Source organism: Phlebotomus papatasi, chromosome 1, assembly GCF_024763615.1.
Source record: "Phlebotomus papatasi isolate M1 chromosome 1, Ppap_2.1, whole genome shotgun sequence".
NCBI classification, from domain to species: domain Eukaryota; kingdom Metazoa; phylum Arthropoda; class Insecta; order Diptera; family Psychodidae; genus Phlebotomus; species Phlebotomus papatasi.
This window is the reverse complement of record NC_077222.1, coordinates 40,758,532-40,782,566: the sequence shown is the minus strand read 5'-3', so window position 1 is coordinate 40,782,566 and position 24,035 is coordinate 40,758,532. Positions and strand designations below refer to the sequence as shown.

General features: G+C 36.1%; 4 protein-coding genes across 4 annotated transcripts; 2 read left to right on the top strand and 2 right to left on the bottom strand.

Annotated features, from left to right (window-relative positions):
- Positions 1-5,535: 5,535 nt before the first annotated feature.
- LOC129799720 (isocitrate dehydrogenase [NADP], mitochondrial-like) lies at positions 5,536-19,588 on the top strand. The gene is made up of 4 exons (XM_055843883.1): positions 5,536-5,868; positions 18,122-18,821; positions 18,880-19,084; positions 19,163-19,588. Exons 1-4 carry the CDS (start codon positions 5,775-5,777, stop codon positions 19,493-19,495), a joined length of 1,332 nt encoding a protein of 443 aa, XP_055699858.1. The 5' UTR covers positions 5,536-5,774; the 3' UTR covers positions 19,496-19,588.
- Positions 19,589-19,692: 104 nt separating this feature from the next.
- On the top strand, positions 19,693-20,909 carry LOC129799721 (RNA-binding protein 34). The gene is made up of 3 exons (XM_055843884.1): positions 19,693-19,920; positions 19,985-20,739; positions 20,796-20,909. The coding sequence occupies exons 1-3, from the start codon at positions 19,725-19,727 to the stop codon at positions 20,886-20,888; spliced, it is 1,044 nt and encodes a 347-aa protein (XP_055699859.1). The 5' UTR covers positions 19,693-19,724; the 3' UTR covers positions 20,889-20,909.
- LOC129799722 (putative transferase CAF17 homolog, mitochondrial) lies at positions 20,745-22,608 on the bottom strand. The gene is made up of 2 exons (XM_055843885.1): positions 21,370-22,608; positions 20,745-21,298 (listed from the first exon to the last, which is right to left on the bottom strand). Exon 1 carries the CDS (start codon positions 22,346-22,348, stop codon positions 21,380-21,382), a length of 969 nt encoding a protein of 322 aa, XP_055699860.1. The 5' UTR covers positions 22,349-22,608; the 3' UTR covers positions 20,745-21,298; positions 21,370-21,379.
- On the bottom strand, positions 20,896-21,291 carry LOC129810057 (cysteine-rich DPF motif domain-containing protein 1). The gene has a single exon (XM_055860337.1). The coding sequence runs from the start codon at positions 21,289-21,291 to the stop codon at positions 20,896-20,898; it is 396 nt and encodes a 131-aa protein (XP_055716312.1).
- Positions 22,609-24,035: the final 1,427 nt, after the last annotated feature.

The following is a 24,035-nucleotide window of genomic DNA, read 5'->3' as shown; positions in this document are numbered from 1 at the left end:
CTTCTTTCCCCCTTTTTTTTCAAGAAAAGATCTTCTAGTTTTGCCTTGAGAACCCCAGAGGGGATTCCTTTTGTGAGAAGCAGAAGAAATTTACCTGAAAGGCTTCTTGCAAAATCCTTGACCTGAGATTCCAAAATTTCTCAGTTCAGAAGAGGTACATGGTTTCTTTCTTTTTTTACCACCTGCCATACAGCCCTACACTTTAAGAAAACGTCTATCTTGGCATACCAAAAAAATCTGAAATCCAGAGGAGTATTCAAAATTAAAAGTTGCTGAAGATTATCAGAATTTTTATAAAATCTTAGATTTGCTATGTACAGTTCTAAGGGGGTAAAATGTCTGCTAATCACATTTCACTATGGCTGCCGATCAGCCGATCATGGAGACTGATCGGCGCCGATCAGAGTAATTCATCGTCATCAACCAGCCAATCTTCCACTCGCGGCTCACTTGCTAAGCCCTAAGCATAATTGAGACACTCAGAGCAAAACTGGACCGTTTTAATAGGGAAATGCATACAAAGGAGACCACTCTTGCTCTGAGCGTCTCAATTTTTCACCCCCAGTATAAAGAAACTAGTAATTTGTTACAAGAACAAGAATGATGATTGGTTTAAATTAAGATGATTGCATGACAATTTTTATCAAAATCGAGAATTAACGTTTTAATGGTTCCTCGACAGTATACCATAAACTTAAGCTCATAATTTTCGGATATCTAATACTGAGCTTGTGCTAGCTTTACCCAAATTTTTTTTTTAAAGTCGTTTCTTAATTTTTTGTAGTCTAAATGATTAGCTTTTTTATAAGTCATGTAGGGGAACCTAGTGCTTCCTCCGTGCTTAGTGCTTCTTCCGTTCCGAAAAAAGTAATACGTTTGCTAGTACATTTTGTATGAAAACATGTACGGTTTTTTTCGGAACAGACAGAGTATATGTTTATTTAATTTGTTCACATACAAAATTAGATTGAGCTAAATTTAATTTGGTATGATGTTAAAAAGGAGTAGAAGAGCGCAAATAGTGGTATAAACATTTGCAAATTTTTTAGAAGGTAAATATATATGTAAATTTTACTTTTTCATTGATCAACTTCTCAATTTTACGATATTACTATCTTTAAACATAAAATCTTTAAATCTGCTTTTAACGGTTGATTCATATTCTCTGATAAAACCTTTTTAATTTAAAATATAAAGTTTTTTTTAATCTTAACGCTAAAATGTAAAACACTGAATACCTGAAGTGTATATCTCATATCGTTTGGCTTCTAGACCTGTCGCAGATAAACTATCAGATAATAATCGTGACATAGAAAAAATTCAAATCTCAAAAGTATAAATTTTAGCCAAAAACTGATTCCTTGGCAGATTATGAATCGAATTATCATTTCCATGAGAGGGAAATCCTTTAAATAATTTTTTCTATTGATTTTCTTTTGTCTTTTTGTCTTCTTTGAATACATCTGAAGAAAAAAAATCATCATTAAAGTTATAAAAGAAATAATTATGTAATATTTATTTTCTCTTTAGAGATATTATACTTAGCCAAATTAGGGAATTACAGTAGACTCTCACTCAATCGGCTCTTTTTCAATCGGGCGTCAAATTTTGGTGACAATTTTCACGCTTAATTATGAAGCTAATTCGCTCAAATTCGCTGTAGTTCTTCCTATTTTATCGTGATTCTTTATAATTCAGCGCTTTTTGTGGAATTTACAAAGGCTTTGACGCTCAATTCTATCGATAAACTGGATGACATTTCGCCCCATATTCCCGATTGAGAGAGAGTCTACTGTAAAAGAACTATAACTTAAAAATTAAATTCAAATTAATTTTAGTCTAAATTTAATGGTTCCTTCTCTTAATTCAGTTTTAAGTATAATCCCATAATGCTTGGGGATTTTCCAATTCTCAGAAAATCAATATATGAGCAATTCCAAAAAATGATCTTATAATCACATGGTAAAACTCTGGAAAATATCGTTCTAAAATTGTACATATTTCATCCGTTTTGTGTTTCGTTATCACTGAGTAATACTTATAGTTATAAATTTCTACAGATTTAGCAAAGATTTGCACATGGATTAAAAATTAAATACTAACAACGTGGAGATGTTCATTCACGTTTTTTTGCACAGCATATCTCGCAAAAAATATTTATTTAAGGCTTTGTTTTTAGTAAAATAAATATTTTCCAGCGATATTTCAGTGGTAAATCCTATTCTTGGACAAATTTATGTTTTTTTCCAACATAATTTTAGGTGATGTGTCTTATCAGTGTCAAGGGTTCTATCAGAATAACAAATTATATGAATGCTTCTGGTTGAGTGAATAAAATTGTTAAATGTTTTGATATAAGGATGTGCCAATAGGCATTGAAAACGTATTTTGTTGGAGGGGCCTATATATTGATGCCATCTGATGCTTATCAATATCTTATCAGTTACGTAATTCATTTGATTAAACAAATTTGTACTTGAACTGACACTCAGTCTTACAATTGAAGTCATTTTGGGTCTCCTATTGCGGCTTATCTAGATTTTGACTCAAGTGGTTGAGGGTTATCTATAATTTCATCCATTTTTCGAGGGGTTAGCTGTATATATTGGAAAAATTTGAGCTAAACCCCATCGAAAGAGTCACATGAATTCCACACTTTTCTCATCAATTCGCGTTATCAGAGTAAATTCCCTCGTTTTGTTCACCTGATCAATCACTCTAATGTGGGCAAAAATTGAATAAATTTACTTTATTTCTTCTCTTATCATATCTCCATCAGGCAGTTTTTGGAGCCAATTCTCTGATTTATTGACACAAAAAATGATTTATACGAAGTGGATTCTCCACACAGTTCGAATTTTAAAATGTACAAAGAGGCGATCGAGGCAAGTATTGTGCTTGGTGAACAAAAAAATACCAATGGCAATTTATTTTTGTCAGAAATTCACGTCTTTTTGCCCCAAAAGACACGAAAAAGAATTTACGAAAAACCTGCCAGAGTTGAGAGATGAAGATTTTTTTGTCAGTCTGCTTACTTCTGTGTTTGATATTCAATACCATTTTGGTAGAATGATTCAAAAATTTCAACCTTCTTATATTTTAAAAGAATAAAACCAATAAAACGCTCAGAAAACTATTTTCGAAGAGAATTTTTAAGATGTACGATAGTACGATAGGTTATGTTGGTTATGTTCAATTAATTATATATTATTATTTTAGAACACAACCTAGAGAGTATAATTTGTAAATAAAAAAAAATTATTGAATCAACTGTAAGGCTAAGTAATCTCAGAACCTATAAATAAAAGGTTATGCATATAACTTAAAACACGCTAAAACATAACCTGAAAGTAATAGGTTATGTTTAATTGCGTGTACGATTAATTTATAATATAACCTGAAACATAACTCGTAAAAAAAAGTTATATTCAATTAAATGTAAGCATGCTTTAGTACATACCCTTAAACATAAACTCTCACTAAAAGGGTTTATTGTTCAATTGAATTTGAGATTAATTTCGGACTTAACCTGGAAACAAAACATCATGTTCAATTGACTCTAAAAATGCTTTATAAACATAATCTTAAACATAACAGTTTTTATGTTCAGTTGAGTGTGAGAATGATTTTAGGACAAATCTTCGAACATAACCTTTACACTGCTTTATTAAATTTTTTAAATTTTATTCTAAATTTAATTTTGTTATGGTCAACTTGCTGTTAAAAAAAGATGCATTGTTTTTAGAATTTTTTCTTCTCGAGTTTTTAAATTTATCATTTTTGGATCCATACATCCTAACCTCTAAAGATGTTTTTAAGAACAAAAAATTATGGCGAAGTAAGCACAAAAAGCATGGAAATTTTTAATTAAGCAAAAACTTGCAAAGCACGACAAAATCTTAACAAAGTTAATAACTTTTTCTGAGAAATTCAATGCAGAATTTTTGGGTTTGTTCCCCAAAATAGACGGTCATAAAACTTCTTATCAATGGTAATTTTCGATATGTTTTTCAAGTGTTAATTTCTTACAATGTCTCCATGAATCTGCAGTGCTATCACAAGGTTTTAATGATCGTTGGCATAAAGAGAAAAAAAACTGTAGCGGTATGTGAATGAAGAATATGCTAAAAAAGAAGAAGTTCTTGCCATGTTAATTGCTGATAGTAAATATTTACAAGACTGACGTTGTTTTACCAACAAACATTATGCAATACGATGGGGGAGGTAAAGTTTATATATTTGTGGTTTAGAAGAACTAAATGATGTGCGTGCAAAAAAAATTGACGCAAGGACGCAGTTTTCACAAAAGTGCCAGAATTATTTTTTGTGACCCTTGGTCTCTCTCTTGGGCTGTCCGCCCGCGAAATTTCATGGATCAGTGCGGAAGATTGTATAAATATTTTCAGAAGGCGAAATTTTCTAAATAAATTACCAGATACACGCTAATCGGGTGTTCAACATCCAAAAAAAAAGCGTAACTCCGCGATTCGTCAGCTATAGTTTTCCATGGAGTTATCAGTTTTACATAAAGAATAGCTCTCTGGAGAGTCTCTATATTTAAGCTTTTTTTCCTATTCACAGAAACTGCGTCAGGTTCTGAGTTATATAATAAAAAAATTCTCCGTTGATAAATAGATTATTTAATGTTTTTCTTTCTCTTCCACTTATATAATCGACATTTTAGCGTGCTGACGAATGAGGACAAAAAAGTTCTCGCGGGAAAATTTTTGCAAAAGACAGCAAAATCACATTTTTGTTTTGCGATCATCTTGGTTACTCGTGGGATTTGTGCTTCTCAAGGTAACCACCAGACAAATTGTTTTTCACCTAAACAGGACGATGAACTTAATAAAGTGGTTTTCGGTGCCTGAAATGAATATCATTATTCTCCAAATTTAAATTTTAATCACATTCATCGGAAAGAGAATAAACTCTTCAGCCAGAAAAATTGAGAATGGGGATGATTTTCTTGGAAATGCGTAGATGCGTAGCTACTTTTCCCATTGATGAAATTGATAAAGGGATTGGAGCGTCAATTTTCACTTTCATTGTGCGCAAAATCCTAAATTTCTCATATATTTTTTTTTCGTTTGGGGGGAAGAATCTGAAAGTGGACTCTACCCAAGCAAGGTATTGTGTTGTAAATATTTCATAGAGAAGGGAATTTTGGTGGATTTTTTGGGGGATTGGTACGGCTTCCCAAACCACATGATTTTCGCGCCATAGAGTGGCTTTTTCGAGGATTTGAGTATTGGTGAGAGAGCACGAGACTCAAATTGATGTATAGTAGCTCGATGAGCTCAAGAGGTAGCCTTTTAGCAAAACTTTGTACCCAAAAACTTAAGAGATTAGAAATACGAGCCTTCAAATGATTTTTTAAGACTCCAAATTATTGATGAAATTTTTTCAGGAAAGTTAACATTTTGATTGGAAGAGTCCTCAAATATTTCCCAATGATTAGCCCTTTCTGAACAGATTGCCGGCTGTTCGTTTTAGCTTTCCTTCTGTCTCTCATTTATTGACTCTCTCGCAGTGTCAAAGTGTGCGTTGAGAGAGTCAAATGTTCCCAGGCAGGGGAATCAATCTTTTTGGCCACTTCTCAGCAGTCTCTTTCCGACCGGCGAAGTGACTGTGTTCTGTGTGTGATAATTTTGTGGTGTTTCACGATCTGTCAAGCATCTCACGGCGGGATTTCCGTTAATATTGCATTTATTACCGCTCAACCACTTGTTCTTTTTGCATTTTCAATAAGCGTGCGTGCAAATTTTATAGCAATGGCACGAGCTCTAACGAAATTCACCAAGTTCCTCAATCCCAACGTGGCCGCTCTTCCCTGTGGAGTCACTTCGGCGTCTTCGAGGCGGAACTGTGAGTATTTTTTCGTCAAAGTGTCAATTTTTTCAATTCTGAGGGTTCTTTTTGGCGCCTTCTGCGTTCTGCCCAAAATACTCAATACATTTGATAGGATTTTAGGACCCTTTTGGCGCCAAAATGGGAAATTCTTTGGTTTTTTGCATTCTCAGGAAGCAAAGCCATATACATTTGCGGTGTTTATCGTCGTAACGCCCTTCAACGGCAATCCAGACACAATCACGTTTTTTGCACTAAATCACTCGTCCATTATCTCATTGAGCTATTTTTGCTGTACCCTCTTTGGCCCAAACTAGTGAAATACATTTCTTATCAGTTGCATTGCCACAACATACCACAGCGCAAATTCCCATTTAATATAAAATCCTAATGCAAATGTCGCAACATTTGAATTGTATCCTTGAACTCATTTGATAGAAGCCTAACAAGTGCATTAGCAGCTGGTGGCGGGAAAAAATAACTTCCAACATCTCCAAACATGCCTTCTCCCTCCGCGTTGAGAATGATAAATTGCCTTTTGTATGCGAAATGGAGAGATGCATTAATATGAGAGGTTGATCTGTCCTTCAGTTGCACATTTGGATGTCAAGATCGTGGTTCTTGTACCCATTTCGTGACGCAGATTCTCCGAGAGAGAATGCACTTTTGGAGGGAACCTGTTCTGTTCGCAAAAGACGAATTGTGCAAAAGAAATTGGACGAAAATGAAGAAAAAAAACTTGTTTCAGCCCAAAATTGCCCTTAAAATTTGCCCAAAGGCATCTTTTAGAATGTAACTCACGAATCAATTCACGTGATGGTCGTTTCTTTGCCGTTATGGATCAACAAAAGGGTTGTTAACCTCAACTTGGAAATCACGCTGCACTCAAATGCCCTCACCCAGATGATTCTCACAAAACCTTCAGTCGGAGCCCTATATTGCCCCTCCTTCTTCCGTGTGTGGAAAAGCGTCTTTGTTCTTGCACTGCAAGCATATTTTTTCCGTCAAGCATAGCGTCCCTTTGAGAGAGAAAAAGACTCTGCCGAAGTATTCAAGTTGTACTAAAACTGGGTAGCTAAGCTGATATCTTTTTCGTATTTTAATTAAGACGCCCACATTGTATCAGCTTTCATTATGATCATCACAAAATTTCTGCGATGATGCTGTCTAGAAATGCTTCAGAGATATTAGAGCTGAAAATCTTAGATAAATAAATCCTTGAAGAGCAAAACCCTTGTCTTAATTGCACGTATTTAGTTTTGCATTAACGTATTAAGACCACTTAAGATTAATCTGACTTAAATGAGATGTAAGATTTTAAGACTTTGTAAATTGTTTCTTTTTTATAATCCGAAGATTTGGTATACTATTTCAAATATGTCTATTAATGCAAATTCTCGTTTAAAAATCTTGGAACTGTGATTCAATTTTTATTTATTTTTTTGACGAAAAATAAAGGGGAAAGCGCGTGTACCTTCGGACGACTCAAGCTTCGATAATTCCATTTTTTCTCTATGTTCATTTTGGATTTCACCTATAGCTCTTTTCTGAAAATTTGAGGCATTGGACTATCTATTAAAATATAATATTATAATGGGGCAAATTCATTTACAAAGTGATATAATTTGGAATTAGTGCAAGTTGGACAATTCGCTGGTACAAGGAAGCACAAGGAACCAAATTATAAAATTAAAGCAATAAAAATATACAAATAAAAATGAGGTACTAAATTTATCAAGATAAAAATCCTTGTCAAAATTGTATCATTGCCCAACTTGTACCACTTTACCCTACATTGAAAAAATGATTTATGCGAAGCATAAGTCGTCCGAAGTAAGCAAAGCCTTCCCCTATTTATGTGTTTCTCTTTTATTATTGCTAATAGAATGAATCGTTGTAAGTTTGGAATTTCGAATGCAATTTATTTTTGAAAAAAAAAGAAAAAGACTTTAAAAATTAAAATATTGTGTCCCTGAATCATGAAATCGTTCAAATTTGGAGAATTTTGTAGTATAAAACTGAGAATTTTGAGGTTTGTTTCTATCGAAGTTTTATTGACATATTAAAGGGTATGTTATGGCCTCTACACACCAGAGAAATTTATGTCAATATTGAGGAGTTTTTCCTACACAAGTACAGGGATTTTGCTTCAATATGGACATGAATTTCTCTAGTGTATAGAGGCCATTAGGGCCTCTATACTCTAAATTAAAGAAATTTATGTCCATATTGAAGCAAATCCCTAAGCTTCTGGTCTCTACCTACACACTAGAGCAGTTTATGTTCATATTGAAGCAAACTCCCTGTACTTGTGTAGGAAAAACTCTTGAATATGGACATAATTTTCTCTAGTATGTAGAGGCCATTAGTCCTAACCTCACCACATTTATTAATAAATTTCTTATCTACTCATTAATAATTTTTTCTTCAGAATTCTTCTGCTTATGTGTTCAATCTTGGAACAACCTTATTAGTTTACAGTATGACGCAGACTGTTTTGTTATCTTAAGAAATGAATTTTTTTAGAATGGAATTTGATCAGTATTTCGTAAAATTTCACGACATTAAGCAATCGTATTTCGTCAGAAAAATAGAGAAAAAAATATTGATTTAAATCAATATATCAATCACGTCAATCATTTTAAAATCTGCCTATAAAAACATCGACGACATACAATTGATTTTTCGATAAAAATTCATTGAACGATTTTCACCGATTCATTTTGTAACTAATTCAGGTTTGTTAGCCATTCCAAAAAATCAAAATTCAGGAGAGATATTATGAACGTGAAAAACGTGTTTTATATTCGGTATCGGATAATGCAAGAGAAGCCCTATAGAAAAACTCGATTTATAAATGCCAACCATCAGGGATTGCCTCAGAGCGCTAAATATGTCTTCTAAGGTCTCAAATAAATCCAGTCTGATCCTCGAAATTTGACTGTAAAGAATTTGGCAATACAGTGCCCGCTTCGTTATCCGGATGATTGGGAGACAATATGGCAGATGTTCGTTTCGTTATCCGGATGGATTTTTTGAATTTGTTCAACGTCTCGAAAATATAATACAATGTTTTTTTGTAGAATTAGATTAAGACTTTTAAAGAAGCTTAAAAAAGACATAATTAGAGAATTCTATGCTATTATACTTCATTTACTAAACAAAAACATCACAGGATAATTCATTTTTATTGGTGAACACACATGCATACATGACTTCAAAATTATTTTAAATGTAACCGTCGATAACTCGTCCGGATTGCGACGATCCGGATTAGAGAGCGGGAGCTGTAGGTAATTTATGCAAATAAATTCCCATAAAACCGTTAGTGTGTGCCAATTTTACATAAATCTTTACTGCCAAATTTTACAGGCTATATACTCTCGAGGATCAGCCTAATGTCCTGGAGACACCTACGGCTTAAGCCGAGTGACGGCTTAACGCAATTATAATCGAAATTATAATTAGGCTATATTCCCATCAGTTTCACATTAAGTCATCTCTCGGCTTAAACCGTTAGTCTGTCTAGGGCGGAAGTCTATTTGGTCCCAGACAGATTTTAGCCTAAAGTCCTCTGCACATTGGGAGCAATTTTCACCTAAAGTAGCATTTTTGACAGAATTCTGACGTTTCCACCTACAGCGCACTGCAGGGGCAATTTCATTCAAAAAGCAATTTTTGATGAAAAGTGCTCTTAATGTGTGGAGGCCTTAATATTTACTATTTGTACGACAATGTAATATTTACACATGATCTTAATCATTAATCTATGAGAAATTTTTGATGTTCCAACTCTGATAAACACACAATAAAAGTAGTAGGATTTCCTTTTAATTTTTTCGTCCTCCAATTCAAATTTTATGTGGCTTCAGCACTCTTCCATAGTTTTTTTTCGTCTGTGTCTCGAAAATTAATTCTCTAATTGTTCTCTCACGTAAAACACTGTCCCCTCAACCACCAGTGGGTTTGTCTGTTAAAAAGCCGCTTTGAATATATTTTGCTTATTTATTCAACTGGATTTTTATCACAACTCTAAAAATGTAAAGTGAGGAGGAATTAAACGACAGATAGAAGTTTTTTGAGACCTCTTTGAGAGTGTTATTTAATTCCTTGAAAATTGTTAATATTTTTTGATGTTGGTGATGTGCAATTGAGATGCTGTGAAAATTAGAGCATACGATATTTTCACGATCAAATGATCTCAATTTGTATTTTGTTGGGATTTTTGGGCTCTTTCCCTAGAATTATTTTTAAGTGTGTATGTCATGTGAATGTGAGAATGAGGAAATTGGGGGAAAAACCTCGCAGAACAAAAAATTAAGTTTCAGTTTAAAATTAAATTTTTCGTTCTTTTGCTGGATTATTTTACATTATATAATGTTTGTGTTTCGAAGGTCATCTGCAAAAATGTAGTGCTGGCAAATTAGTTTCTTTTTTATCAATTGCTTGTATAGCTGGCTTTTATAATTACGTGCTGTGAGCTGATAGACGAGGGAAATTGCCTCTGAAATTCTGTGGGCAAAAGACTCTGAGGTGCGAGGCAAACACCACGCGAATACGTCACGATCACCTAATAAACGATCTAGTTGTAAAAGCATGTGATCCGATTTTAAACGTGGCATCGTCTACGATCTTGAATAAATTTTCATGATTGATTTCTCATTTTTCTAATGAAAAATCTTTAGAAGAGATTTTTTTTTAGTTTGCGACAAAGATAAAGGTTTTTTTTTGGAAAATTTTAATGAATTCTCTGGAAATTTCCCATATACTTGAAATGCGGAAAAATAACATATTTTTTACTTTAGGGAAGAGAGCGACAAATACTTTCTTACCAACTGATAAATGTTGCGCGAGACATCTAGAAAAAAACGCGTCATGATCAATTATCATGACCCCGCGTGAGTGGAGTGTCGTAAATTTGGAATTGTAGCAATTTTATCAACAAATGTATTCGCGCAATTGACAAATTGATAGGGGACCTTCATTGAAGATATATACCACATATAGTACTTCACTCAGCGGAAATTCTTACGCGTCTTTTAATGAGATTGTTTGAGCATCATCAGAAAAAAGAGATCTTTATTGCTTGCAATAAAAGAGCAAAAAACTTGGTATTTAATTCCACTAGAGACATGCTTAATAGTCTTATTAAATTATTTTGCATAAATATATTTGTGGATTTCTACACTGCAGAACACTGTGATCTTTGATGGACGTGCAATTTATTTTACTATTAAATTAAGAATTCAAGTTCACAGTTTTCATCTCTGTGAGAATTACTATTTAAATTTATGTTCCATTGAATTCTCATTCAAAGCGTCACATTATTCATTTGATTCACTGAGCGAAATTTTATAAAACTTAAGATTTTTTACTGGATTCAAGTAAAGCAAACCTCAAAGTAAGCTTTAAGGACATCTATTTTCATAAGAATAATAAATCTTTAATTAATCCTTTTAGGATTATAACCCATATGTGATCTTTTTTTCACACTAGAAGGACAGATAATACCGATAATACAATGAATATTACTATCAATAAAAACTCTCTGAATTTCTATTTAAATCTTGAAAAGAGTTTATAGAAAGATAACATAGTGCACTTTATATTCGTTAGATTTCAGTTTGTTTTTAAGATTATATTGTTCGTATAAGAATTACCTGAAAATGACCTGATATAAGAAATTTAGACTATCTACTAGAAATATCGGAGATTAAATTTTCATATTTTAAAATAAGAACCTTAAAGATTAATATAGAATAGGTGATCATTTCGACAAGAAAAAAATATTAATGGGCTGAAAAGGCTGAAAGAACACACCATCAAAAGTGCATGTTAACGGTCACTGAATTTCATTTACATTATTATTATTTTAATTAAACATCGCTTATTTATATAGTGCACCTATCTAAGACAAGAATTTGTCACCCAGAATTAAAATCAGGAAAGAGAATGAAGGAAAATTTTATAAAAAATGAAGTCAATGTCGAACGTTCCGCTCGCAACTTTGTGCACAAACTTGCGCAACTAATTGAGAAAGGGGCGTTAAAATATATTTCGACTTCAGTCAGACTAATTTTTCCATATTATTGAAGAACTAAAGTAACTAAAAGAATCCTTAACCACGTTCAAGAACAGTTTAACTCATCAGCTATAATAGGAAATATTTTGTTTTTTGACGTCAGATGAATATACTCTGGGAAATCTTGTCTTGAGTTTTCAAAAAAGGCTCCCGAAAATCAGGTCCCAACGGTTGAACATTTCAGAAAATGTTGCTTTTGTATGTTTAAGATGTTTAAGACGTTTGTTTAAGAACTTAAATAAAAATTTTAAAAAATGTGTTATGTTGAATAAAAACAAAGAAGGTGTTTTTCAATCTTTTTGATCCGCGTAACCCCTTAATTAACATTTACTCAGTTCACTCTGGCCTCCAGTTCGCCTTTTCTGACTTTAAACACTTTTTTTCTATCAACAAAAATTTGATTAGAAGTCTTCTAGATTTTCTGAGAACTCGAGAAAAAATGCATTTTATCACAATTTATCCGGGTTACCCTTTGACGTTCTTTTTCTTGTTTAGGGGGAAGTGGAGCACCTTTGAATGTAGGGCAGCTTTGAAATTGGCATTTGCCTCCCATTTTTAAATAAAATTGAGCGTTATCATAATTTTGCTCCACAAACAGATTGAGAAGCTAAATTACATAATGATATGGCTCAATTCCACTTAAAAAATAAGAGAAAAAATCCCAATTTCAATTCAAAGTGTGCCCCACTTCCCCATACATACTTTGGGAACCTTATATACCATAACTTTTGGAACGGAACGGCTTAGATTTATTTTCCAAATTGTAGAACTCTAAAGTAAATATTTGTGTAAAAAAGAAATATTTAAATCTAAAACGGGCTTCAGACTAGAGGTTTAGCCCAGTTTCTATATAACGAGCTATTTTATTTGTTTTTTCAGAATCTAGTGGATCATTCATCCCTAATGTCCAATTCTAAGGCAAAATTTTCTAAAAAACTTGATAGGAATTTAGATACGCCATATGACTAAGCTGGGCTCAAGACTTACGCCTTAGACAGACTAATATGGGCTTCAGGCCTAAGGCCGGCTTCAGATCTGAGACTTAGCCATATGGCTTAACTGCTCTAATTTCTTATCAATCAAAATTTTTTAGAAAAAAAATCATTTTAGGATTGAATTATTAAAGATAAATAACCTATTAGGTTTTCAAAAAGCAATAAAATTTCTCGCTATTTAGGATTTCGAGACCCTCGGGAACTAGGCTAAACCTCTAGTCTGAAGACAGTTTAAGGCTTAGCCAAATGGCTTAACTGCTCTAATTTCTTATCAATCACGATTATTTTGGAAAAATTTAACCTAGGATTGGATTATTAAAGATAAATGATTTATTAGGTTCTCAAAAAGCAATAAAATTTCTCGTAATTTAAGATTTTAAGACTTTCAGGAACTGGGTTAAACCTCTAGTCTGAAGATTGCTTAACGGTTCAAGCCGAGAGATGGCTTGATGTGAAACTGATGGGAATATACCCTAATAATTATTTTGATGATAATTATCTTAAGTCGTTTCTCGTCTTAAGCCGTAGATGTCTCCAGGACATTAGGCTGATCCTCGAGAATATTTTAGCCTGTAACATTTAGCAGTAAAGATTTATCCCCAACTGTCATACATTTGAGGGCTTTATGGGATCATCGATAAGAGATCCTTTTCCTTTGCATAAATTTCCTTTGCCTTTATTGTCAAGGAGTAGCCTGAGTCTATCAAGGCTTTGACCTGACCTGGGGTATCAAGCTCATACACACAGAAAAATGGAAAATTCTTAAACACAAACACCCAGGAATTTAATTTCAAATCCCATCCAATGAATGCCAATGCCCTAATCCTAAATCCTTGATCATTTAGTGCAAATCTCAAGACATTTTTCATTTTTCAGCTAATGTTGAACTTAAGTTCCCGATCTCTTAACTTGAAAGAGCTAGGGATTCTAGCCCATTTCTTTCGCTCAGAGCTTCTAAACTTAAACGCTTCGGGGATTCACGTCCAATTTAAGTTCCCGGAGTCTTATAATATTCTTAAATTTAGAGTCAAAATTTTTCTGTGTGTAAAAGTTTTGTATAATCGACTTGTTCTTCAAGGGTTAAGAGATTAGGCAAACAAGAAAAGATGTGTACTTTGTATTATTGGATACCTTGAATATTGTACCAACTAATTTAGTTAATTAATATTTGCATATTATAAAAATCATTAAAGAATATTATGCATAATTTCCATTTTTGGATATTTCCTAACTTCCCTAGGAGTAACGAAATAAATGAGCTCTAAAATCTCGTAGATTCTACCATATGTTTTCTTCGTGCTAAATCTGACCTATAACGCCCACATTTGTGAAAATCATGGAGAAACCTTGGAAAAATGTCTTACTTCGAACACGACTCTCTACTAATGATAAGAATACATTTTTTGACAAAATTGTGATGTAATTTGCAATTCAAAATCGAGTTAAAAATTCTTAGACTGAGATTTATAAGTTTTTTTAGTTGAAAGACATATTTTCTTAATTTTAAGGTCAATGTCAATGTTAATCTATATTTTCTAGAAATGTCTGATGTTTTCCTATTTTAGGAAATCCATAATCCAAATCATAATCCAAGAAAATTCATGAAATAAGTTTAAGATTGGTAACCGATTATTTTATCGCTGAAATTTAGCACAAATCAGAAAAAAATAGGTTTCATCCAAGAAGAAATTTTTAGGGCCTTGTATTTTTAACATCTTGGTTCTCCTTTTCTCTGAGTGATTGAATATAAATTTAATTCGATTTTATTAATTCATCTATTAGCCTCAAACGCTGTGCGTTTTGCAAAATAAATCAAGACTCATAATAAAATATTGAATAAATCAAGTGCAATTAGTCTATAAACCTTTTAATTAGCAATTCTTGTTTTAAAGTCTTTAAATCAACTTTTATGACATTGAAAATACATTTCTTTTTTAATAAAATTAAACATGATGAAAACTTTATAATCTTCTTTAAGTTCAGTTTGGGATAGTTTCAATTTTCCATCTGGTTCTTACTTATCTAATGGCAATGCCCCAAATAAATTTCAAAAATGCAAAATTCATTGAGAAACTCAGATCAGATGCTCTACCCAGAATCTTGAACCACTCTCACTCCAAGTCTTCTCGCGGAAAAATATAACTTCTCTGACGTCAAACGATACGGCAAACTCTCCTGCGAGATTTATCAACAGCGTGTCCAGAAGTAAATTTAGAATTCTTTTTATTTTTTTGGTTGAAATGAGGAACAAGTTTCTCGCATATACGCACATTTTTTTGGATTGGCAGAAGAGACAAATACAAATGAAAAGATTAAACATTTTCACGGTCGTTTCTGTTAGGAAATTGGTACATGCTTAAAATGCGTGTGGAAATAAAAATTAACCCTTCGTTACTGTCTTATCACACTTGCACATTAAAATTTTAATATAATTCACGTTAATTGTCGCTGGTGGTGAGAGTCCAAATGTGTAATTTGTGTCTTTGAGTCACTTAATATTTGGGGTTTTATTTATTGATAAAGAAATGGACTTGGCCTGCAAAAATAAGTTTAAATTTACCTAAAGCATAACTATTTTTCACATTAAAAAATTAAAGAGAAAATCGCATTAATTTTTCGCATTAATGCTATAAATCAATTTTTATCAACAAATAGATCAAATTTTGAATATAAAATGATTCAAACACACAAATTACACATTTGGACTATCACCAGCGACAATTAATGTGAATCATATTAAAATTTTAATGTGCAAGTGTGATAACACAGTTAGAAGTGTTAGCTGAGATTCTTTACAATCTCAGCTTTTGTGGTCACAGGTGAAATCCGACCTCGTCAGATCGGGCCCAAATTTTGGATATACACGTTTTGACAGTCATAGATCACGAAAATCATGTGCGCCAAAAATCGATTTTCATGGACGTCCCGTCTGTCCGTCCGTCCGTCCGTCGTATAACCACTTCTGGAGAGAGATATCGACAAGCGGTTTTCGGCAAAGGTTAAATGTCGATGGGCGGCTAGAAGTGGGTGATGTCAGATCCATCCCCCACCCCCCTTCCGCCATTTTGAATACCCCCATTTTTTTGTTTTTTTTTTCAATTACTCAGCCCCTGGCATCGATCGATCTCAAATTTTAGTATGATGTAGTTGGGCCTAAGAGCTTTCGATCAATACCAAACTTAACCCACTCCGACCCCCCTGACCCGAGCTAGAGGGGGTCAAAAATTCAATTTTTAAATGATCATATTTCCGGTTCTAATTATCGGAAATCGAACAATTTTGATGTTTTGGAAAGCTCTCGTTGAGTACTACAACCCTTATGACATCTCAATTTCATCAGATTAAATCGAAAGTTCGATTAACCCATTCCTTACCTTGGTCTTATACATCATACGCAAATTGAGTGATTTTAGATGATTTATTACAAGGCAATTGATATTCGAGTTTATGTCGGGAATGGATTTTTAGTTACTTTAGTCCTTCAATTACTTGGAAAAAATAGCCTGACAGAGATGGGAATACATTTTGTTGTTCTTTTTTCTCTTCACGTGAAGTCATGCAAAAATTTTGCTCAAAATGGCGGACGGAAAATGCGACATCCCGTCGAATTTGTTAAAATTGACCTTCATCCTCTTTCCTGATTTGAATTCTGGTTGCCAATTTGTTTTCTTGGATAGTTACTCTAACTAAAGTAATAGAGTTTGTAATGAATTAATGCACAGAATTTAAATTCAGTGACCGTTAAGACGTGTGTTTGAGGGCGAATCCCCGCGCCCCCATAATAGATAAAAAAAAATTTCTTTTCAAAAAATTCATCTATATTAATCTTTAGGAAACTAATCCCAAAATATGAACATTCTATCTCAAGTATTTCTGGTACATTGATTGAATGGGTTAATCGAAAAATCGATTTTCGATTAATCGATCACGAATATTTTGAAAACTAGACGATGCTTTTTCTTTAAATTTTAATATGTTGTAGCTGAGGTCGAGAGCTTTCCAATGGTGGGTCGCACTCTTCCCTCGATGTTCCCTGACCCGAGCTATAACCAAAAATGTCATGACCGGACTGCATTTTTGGTGTTTCTGAAGCGATTATGACAAAATTTTAGTTTATTTTATATCTGAGAGCACGATCTTTCTAATAATGGGTCTCATCCGTCTCTACCCCAACCCACTGTACCCCGACCCTTACTATATCCATATGGACCGGACTCTATCACTTATGTTTATTAACCGATTTCAATGAACTTTTTTTTGTTGATCTTCCCCACTCAGACTATTTAAAATAGTAAATGACCAGTGATAAGCCCAGATAAGCTTATGGTAGCTGAGATTCTTTACAGGTGACCTCGAAATGCGTGCAACTCGGGGTGCTTTCAATTCGGAATGCGTGAAAATTCGATTGTGAGTTGAATTTTGGGGGTAATCCGGCACACCTTTTAGATCAGGAAAATTTCATGAAGTCGAAATTCGAATCCTTTTCTTTCTAACATGTTTTCCATATGACTATCTCATTCTTTCGCACAGCAAATTCGATTGAGCTAAATTGAATTTGGAGTGATGTTTAAAAGAAGAAGAAGAGTACAATAGAATGAGATAATCATATGCAAAACATGTGAGAAAGAAAGGGATGCGAATTTCAACTTCATGAAATTTTCCTGGTCTAAAAGGTGTGCCGAAGCCATAAAGAATCGCGTCGAGCCAATTTCATCCATTTCGACTGCCGAGAACAGTTTACTCGACGCGATTCTTTATGGCTCCGGCACACCTTTTAGATCAGGAAAATTTCATAAAGTCGAAATTCGAAACCCATTCTTTCTCACGTGTTTTACATATGACTATCTCATTTTTTCGCATACCAAATTCGATTGAGCTAAATTGAATTTGAAGTGATGTTTAAGAGAAGAAGAAGAGTGCGAGAGAATGAGATAGACATTATGCAAAACATGTGAGGAAGAAAGGGATCCGAAATTCGACTTCATAAAATTTTCTTGATCTAAAAGGTGTGCCCGAGCCATTACCCCCAAAATTCAACTCACAATCGAATTTTCACGCATTCCGAGTTGCAAGCACCCCGAGTTGCACGCATTTCGAGGTCACCTGTAAAGAATCTCAGCTACCATAAGCTTATCTGGGCTTATCACTGGTTTTTTTTCTGATATGTACTGATGTTCTTTACCTTCAAAAACAGATGCTTCCGGTGCGAGAATTCAGGCCTCGAAGCCTGTTGTGGAGATGGATGGTGATGAAATGACAAGGATCATTTGGCACTTCATCAAGGAGAAGCTGATCTTTCCGTATGTGAAGATTGAATGCTTGTACTATGATCTGGGACTGCCCTATCGTGATCAGACCAATGATCAGGTCACCATTGATGCTGCCAATGCCATTCTCAAGCACAATGTTGGCATCAAATGCGCCACAATCACGCCAGATGAGCAGAGAGTTGAGGAATTCAAGCTGAAGAAGATGTGGCTGAGTCCCAATGGAACTATCAGGAATATCCTTGGTGGAACTGTGTTCCGTGAGCCTATTCTCTGCAAGAACATTCCACGATTGGTACCGGGCTGGACCCAACCCATCGTCATTGGTCGTCATGCCCATGGTGACCAATACAAGGCTAAGGATCTCGTGATCACAGAACCTGGACGTCTGGAACTGGTCTTCACCTCAGCCAGTGGCAAAGTGACCACTGAGGAAGTGTTCAATTTCAAGGCTGGCGGAGTAGCCTTGGGAATGTACAATACTGATGAGAGTATTCGCTCTTTCGCACACTCATCCTTCCAGGTGGCTCTGCAGAAGAAGTGGCCCCTGTACATGAGCACAAAGAACACCATCCTCAAGCGCTACGATGGACGCTTCAAGGACATCTTCCAAGAGATCTTTGACAAGTAAGGACACTCTTGATCTGATTTATTTACCCTCAACTAATTACTTTGCTTTTCCCAGGGAATACAAGAAACAGTTCGATGATGCCAAAATCTGGTATGAACATCGTCTCATCGATGACATGGTAGCTCAGGGACTCAAGTCTTCAGGAGGCTTTGTTTGGGCATGCAAGAACTACGACGGTGATGTTCAGTCTGATGTTGTGGCTCAGGGATATGGATCACTGGGCATGATGACTTCCGTGCTCATGTGTCCAGATGGAAAGGTAAAAGAGAGTCCTTGGAGAGAACTAAAAATATGTGTTTTTGTATTAAATCATCTGAATATTTGATTTCCTTTTCAGACAATTGAATCTGAGGCTGCTCATGGAACAGTAACACGTCACTATCGCCAGCACCAGAAGGGACAGCCCACATCCACCAATCCCGTGGCTTCAATCTTCGCCTGGACACGTGGACTTGAGCACCGTGCCAAATTGGATGGTACCCCAGACCTGGCTAAGTTTGCTCAGTCCCTTGAGCAGGCCTGTGTGGATTGCATTGAGTCTGGCAAGATGACCAAAGATTTGGCTGGATGTATTCACGGTCTGCCCAATGTCAAGGAAGGCATGTACTTAAACACCGAGGACTTCCTCGCTGCCATCGCCGAGCAGCTCGAGAGGACACTGAAAAAATAGCTCATATTCACCCGCTGTAATTGAATTTTACACTAAAATTCACCTCGAGATTAATGTAAATTTATTGAAAATACATTTTTAATTTCATCTCCACGTTTTGGTGTTCGTTGGGTTATTTGAATTTTGAGCGCAATATCGGGATATATCGTTGGAATATCGATAAAATATCGAGTGGGGAATTGGGAATTTGAGGTTATGTTGGTAAGTGGTGAATTTAGATTCAAGCAGCATGGCCAAATCTAAGGAAAACAAATTGAAAAAGGTAAAAATAGAGGAAGAGAAGGTTAAGAAAGTGAAAAAAGTTAAGAAATCTGATCCAGAGGAATCAGTAGAAACAGAAGAGCAGGAAGTAGTGAAAGAATTCTTAGCAGATACCGAAGAATTCGTGTCTGAAGAGTCTGAGGATGACGAGCCACAGAAGAAAGGTTAGAGTTGTTTACATTGCATTTTCTCCTGAAATCTTTGATACAAATGGACAATTTTTACCAGATACTCCAGCATATGATCCCGCTGAGGCCAGTAGGACAGTCTTTGTGGGCAATATTCCTGTAAATACTAAGAAGAGTCACTTGAAAACATTCTTCGGGACTTTTGGCACAGTCAAAACTGTCAGGTTGAGAACTTTTCATGGGCAGAAAATTCAGAATTGCCGACAAATAAAAAATCATCCCTGTGTCACAGCCTACTTGGTGTTCGATACGGATGAAGCGGCTATTGGGGCACAGGAGGCCAGTGGGAAGGTCTTCCGGAATGCTCATATCAGGGTGATGATGGCTGATGGCAAGAAAAAGTACTTCGATGGGAAGAGAACGGTTTTTGTGGGGAACCTAACTTATGCCGTGACTGATGACGATCTCTACGAGGTGTTCCAATCGTGTGGGGAGATTAAGTATGTCAGGACACTGAGGAATCCCTTGGGATGCAAGGGAACAGCCTATGTGTGCTTTAAGAATCCGGAATCTGTAGGCTTGGCACTTGAGCTCAATCAGACCATGATGAATGATCGACCAATTCGTGTGGAGAGGTACAAAGCGAAGCTTAAAGTGAAAAATGAGGTTCCGGAAAAGGGAAGGCCCGGGAAGAAATTCCCCAAGAAAAAAGGAGGAAAACCCGAAGGATTCCGGGCGAAGAAAGACGTGAAGCGTTTGCAGGATGGAAAGAAGCCCTTTACAAAGAAACTAAAGACAGAAGAAAAATCTAAGAAGCCTCAGACAAAAGCTCCGGCAGCGAAGAATAAAGCCAAGGTAAGTTTTTCTGAGCCCAAATGAATTTGTATTTTTCTAACTAATTCATCTTCCAGAAAAACAAGAAACATCGCAGCTCGGTGAACATGAAGCTGGCCAAAAAGCTCAATCCACAATTTAAGAAAAAATCCCAATTGAATAAAGAATAAATAAAATCTAGGTTGCCTGTAGTTGTTTGCGAATTTTTGTTTGCACTTCCAGTGGGAATTCTTTGAGTCTCTTCCGGACGCATTCTGTGCAGAATGTGGCTGTATAGAAGAAACTGCATTCACTTCCGCGACAGACGACTCTCTTACAGTCGCAGCAGTCTGCACCTAGAATCAGGAAGCGCTCCGCAGATTTGCCACGAGAATCCAGAACGGGCGGTGAGAAGGGATCTACCATGACGTAGGAATCCTCGGTAAGTTGAATCTTTCGAGCAAAGGGAGGATTTTTCCCAACATAGTCGCATTTCTCGGACATTGAACAAACGGAGCAGGTAAAGGGTATTCGTGGCTTCTCTTCCGGTCGTTTCCTTTCCTTCGCAGCCTTGTCTACATTCTCCTCTTCCATGAATCCACTGCAAAAAGACAAACGAACAACTGATAATCAGAAAACAGCCCTTTAATTTACAAAAACAAAATCTCTAACAATTTTTCTTCTACTGAGAGGGTTTCTCTTTTGGCACTTCCTGTGGCCACCAGGAAGGCTTCTTTGTGGTCACTTCTTTCCCTCTGATAAGAATTTTCTTAGCAGACAATGCAGGATCAATCCGAAGGAGAGCCAGAGCATTTTTTCCCGCGACTCCTCGGAGTTTTCCAAGATTTTTCCCTTCATCACTTTCCACTGTTACATCCGGTTTATCTGGAATTTCTCCTCCTGTGCTCACTGGCATCAGTCTCTTTCTCACTACACCAGTGTGATAAGTCCTAGCTGTGAATTCCTGACCCAAATAGCATCCCTTATGAACACTCAATCCATGAAGATAATCACAATTTGCCTCCAGAGGAAAACATTTAGTCGGTGGAAGGTCAATAATCCCCTCTCCGACACCCAAACCATACCTATGACTTCTATAAGTATCCTCCACGACACTACATTGCCCCAGAGACTGACAAATTTGACCAGAATCAAGAGATTTAGAAGCAAGGATTCTACATCCTAAATCTCGAAGTCGAGGATCTTGGCAAATAATCACTTCCCCCGGACTTTTCTCCATACCAATCTCTCCGGTTGGTCCATTTGCCTTGAAAACAACCCAAACATTCATTTCTGAATCCAGAGAATCAATGGAAATCTTCTTCCGGACACGAAATATCAGCAAGTGCTTCCGCAGTTCAGGCAAAATATCCCTATCACATTCTACCAGGAAAGTTTCGGGGGTTGAGCGATAGATAAGGGTGTCGTAGAGGATTCTACCAGCCTTGTTGAGTACCATTGCAAACATCCCTGGACCTCCATGGTCTAAATGTCGAATATCATTCGTGATGAGTCCCTGCAGAAAGGTACTGCTCTCGGTTCCGGAGACGCGAATTACAGCTCTGTTTTTTAGATTTTCCAGTAGGAAATTGGTACTATGGGTGCCAGAGAAGTATCTCCGCGTGATTCTGGTAAATTTAACCAGAGACATTGGATGTAAATACCGTAAAATTACCTTTTCTGGGAGCCCCACACAAAATTACAGGAAATCAAAACAAAGGTGATTGTCAACCATTTTCACAACAGATGGCACTTTATCGTATAACAATTTCTATCCCAGCAAACCTGTAATTAAGTACTTTACATGAAAAGGATAGTGATTTCTAAGTTATTACTAAAAGCTTTATAGTATACATACGCTCAGTCCCGACATTAAGTATTCTGCAAGTTTGCCTACCATTGGGAGTTAATTTATGAAATAATTTTTGAAATACGTCTGAATATATACTACTTTGCGACGCCGGTAAATTTGAAAACGATTTTTGCTACTTTTTACAAATACAGTAGAGTCTCTCAAATCTGAATCTCTCAAATTCGAACGCCGTTTGGATTCAAAATGTCAATTGTGAGGTTATGTTAAAAAGTTCGTATTCTAGGTGAATGAAAATCATATTTTTGTGCTTCTTCCTGAATGTTTACATACATTATGGTCGTGTAAAATGAAAAGGACGTATGTTACCACTAAAACTTTTGAGAAAGTACGAGAATTTGATTCAAAATACAATTTAATCTCACACAAATTTCGTTAGTTTTGAAAAAATCGTTCGAATTTGGGAGGTGAGAAATGTCAAAAATACCCCCCGAGCGTTCGAATTTAGAAGACTCTACTGTAAAACTTTAATTACTTTTATTAACCCATTCACTCAATGTACCAGAAATACTTGAGATAGAATGTTCATATTGTTGTGGATGGGACTTCCGGGAAGGCAGCTGATCGCGGAAAAGGGGCTCGACGATGAATTCTGGAGGGAATCTGTCCCCTTTGACAGATGAACCAATGACAACACAACCTTTTGTTTACTCCTGGGTTTTATTAAATTTCCACTAGGGGCGCTATCAGCGCAAATGTACAAAGTCGGTAATGCAGGCAAAATACAAGGTTATGTCTTCAAGAGGCAAATGTCAAGAGTTGTTTTGGTTTTGTGGTGATGTGGTAGTGATCGTGACGGCGGACTTTCCTGGACTTTCAGAGGGTTTTGGTGAGTATTTCCTTTTCCGCCTGCTTCACCCAGGCCTGATCTCCTTTGTCTAACAACAGCTGGAGGGTATACAGCGGTGACAAAGCCAACAGCTGGAGCAAGAAGATCCTCCTTGGCGTAGAGGACAGGGTGGTTAGGCAACTCTCTCAAGGGCCCCCGTGGGGGTGGGTTTATCCCAGCACAGCCAATGCCTTCTGTCTCAAGGCCAGAGGCTTCTACGAGCTGCTTCCGGTGATGGTGTCGCGGCTTAGCTCGTGTCAACAGCCTACTTGGGGCCGAGGTTACTCCCGGACGAAATGAGGGTGGCCAAAATGCAGGTGAACACCAGTATAGGGTGTCTTGGGTGCAACACAACCTCTACGTGGCAACAGACTTCACGGAGATGCTGCCCCAGACCAGAGGGTTCACCAGGGCACGTAATCCCTCACGCAACGTCTGCAGGGAGATCAGGCTTCTGGCTTTTCCAGACTACACTCTCAGGGAGTCCGGATCTTTCACCGCACGGGGTCGCCCGAGAAAAGGGAAATCACTGCTGGAGTTCGATCCTCGAGCACCGCAAAACCCACAAGGGAAGGAAAGGTAAGTAGAGTGTGTGAGAGGGAGGGAAATTTTAGCGCACTAGGAGCTATTTAGAACGCT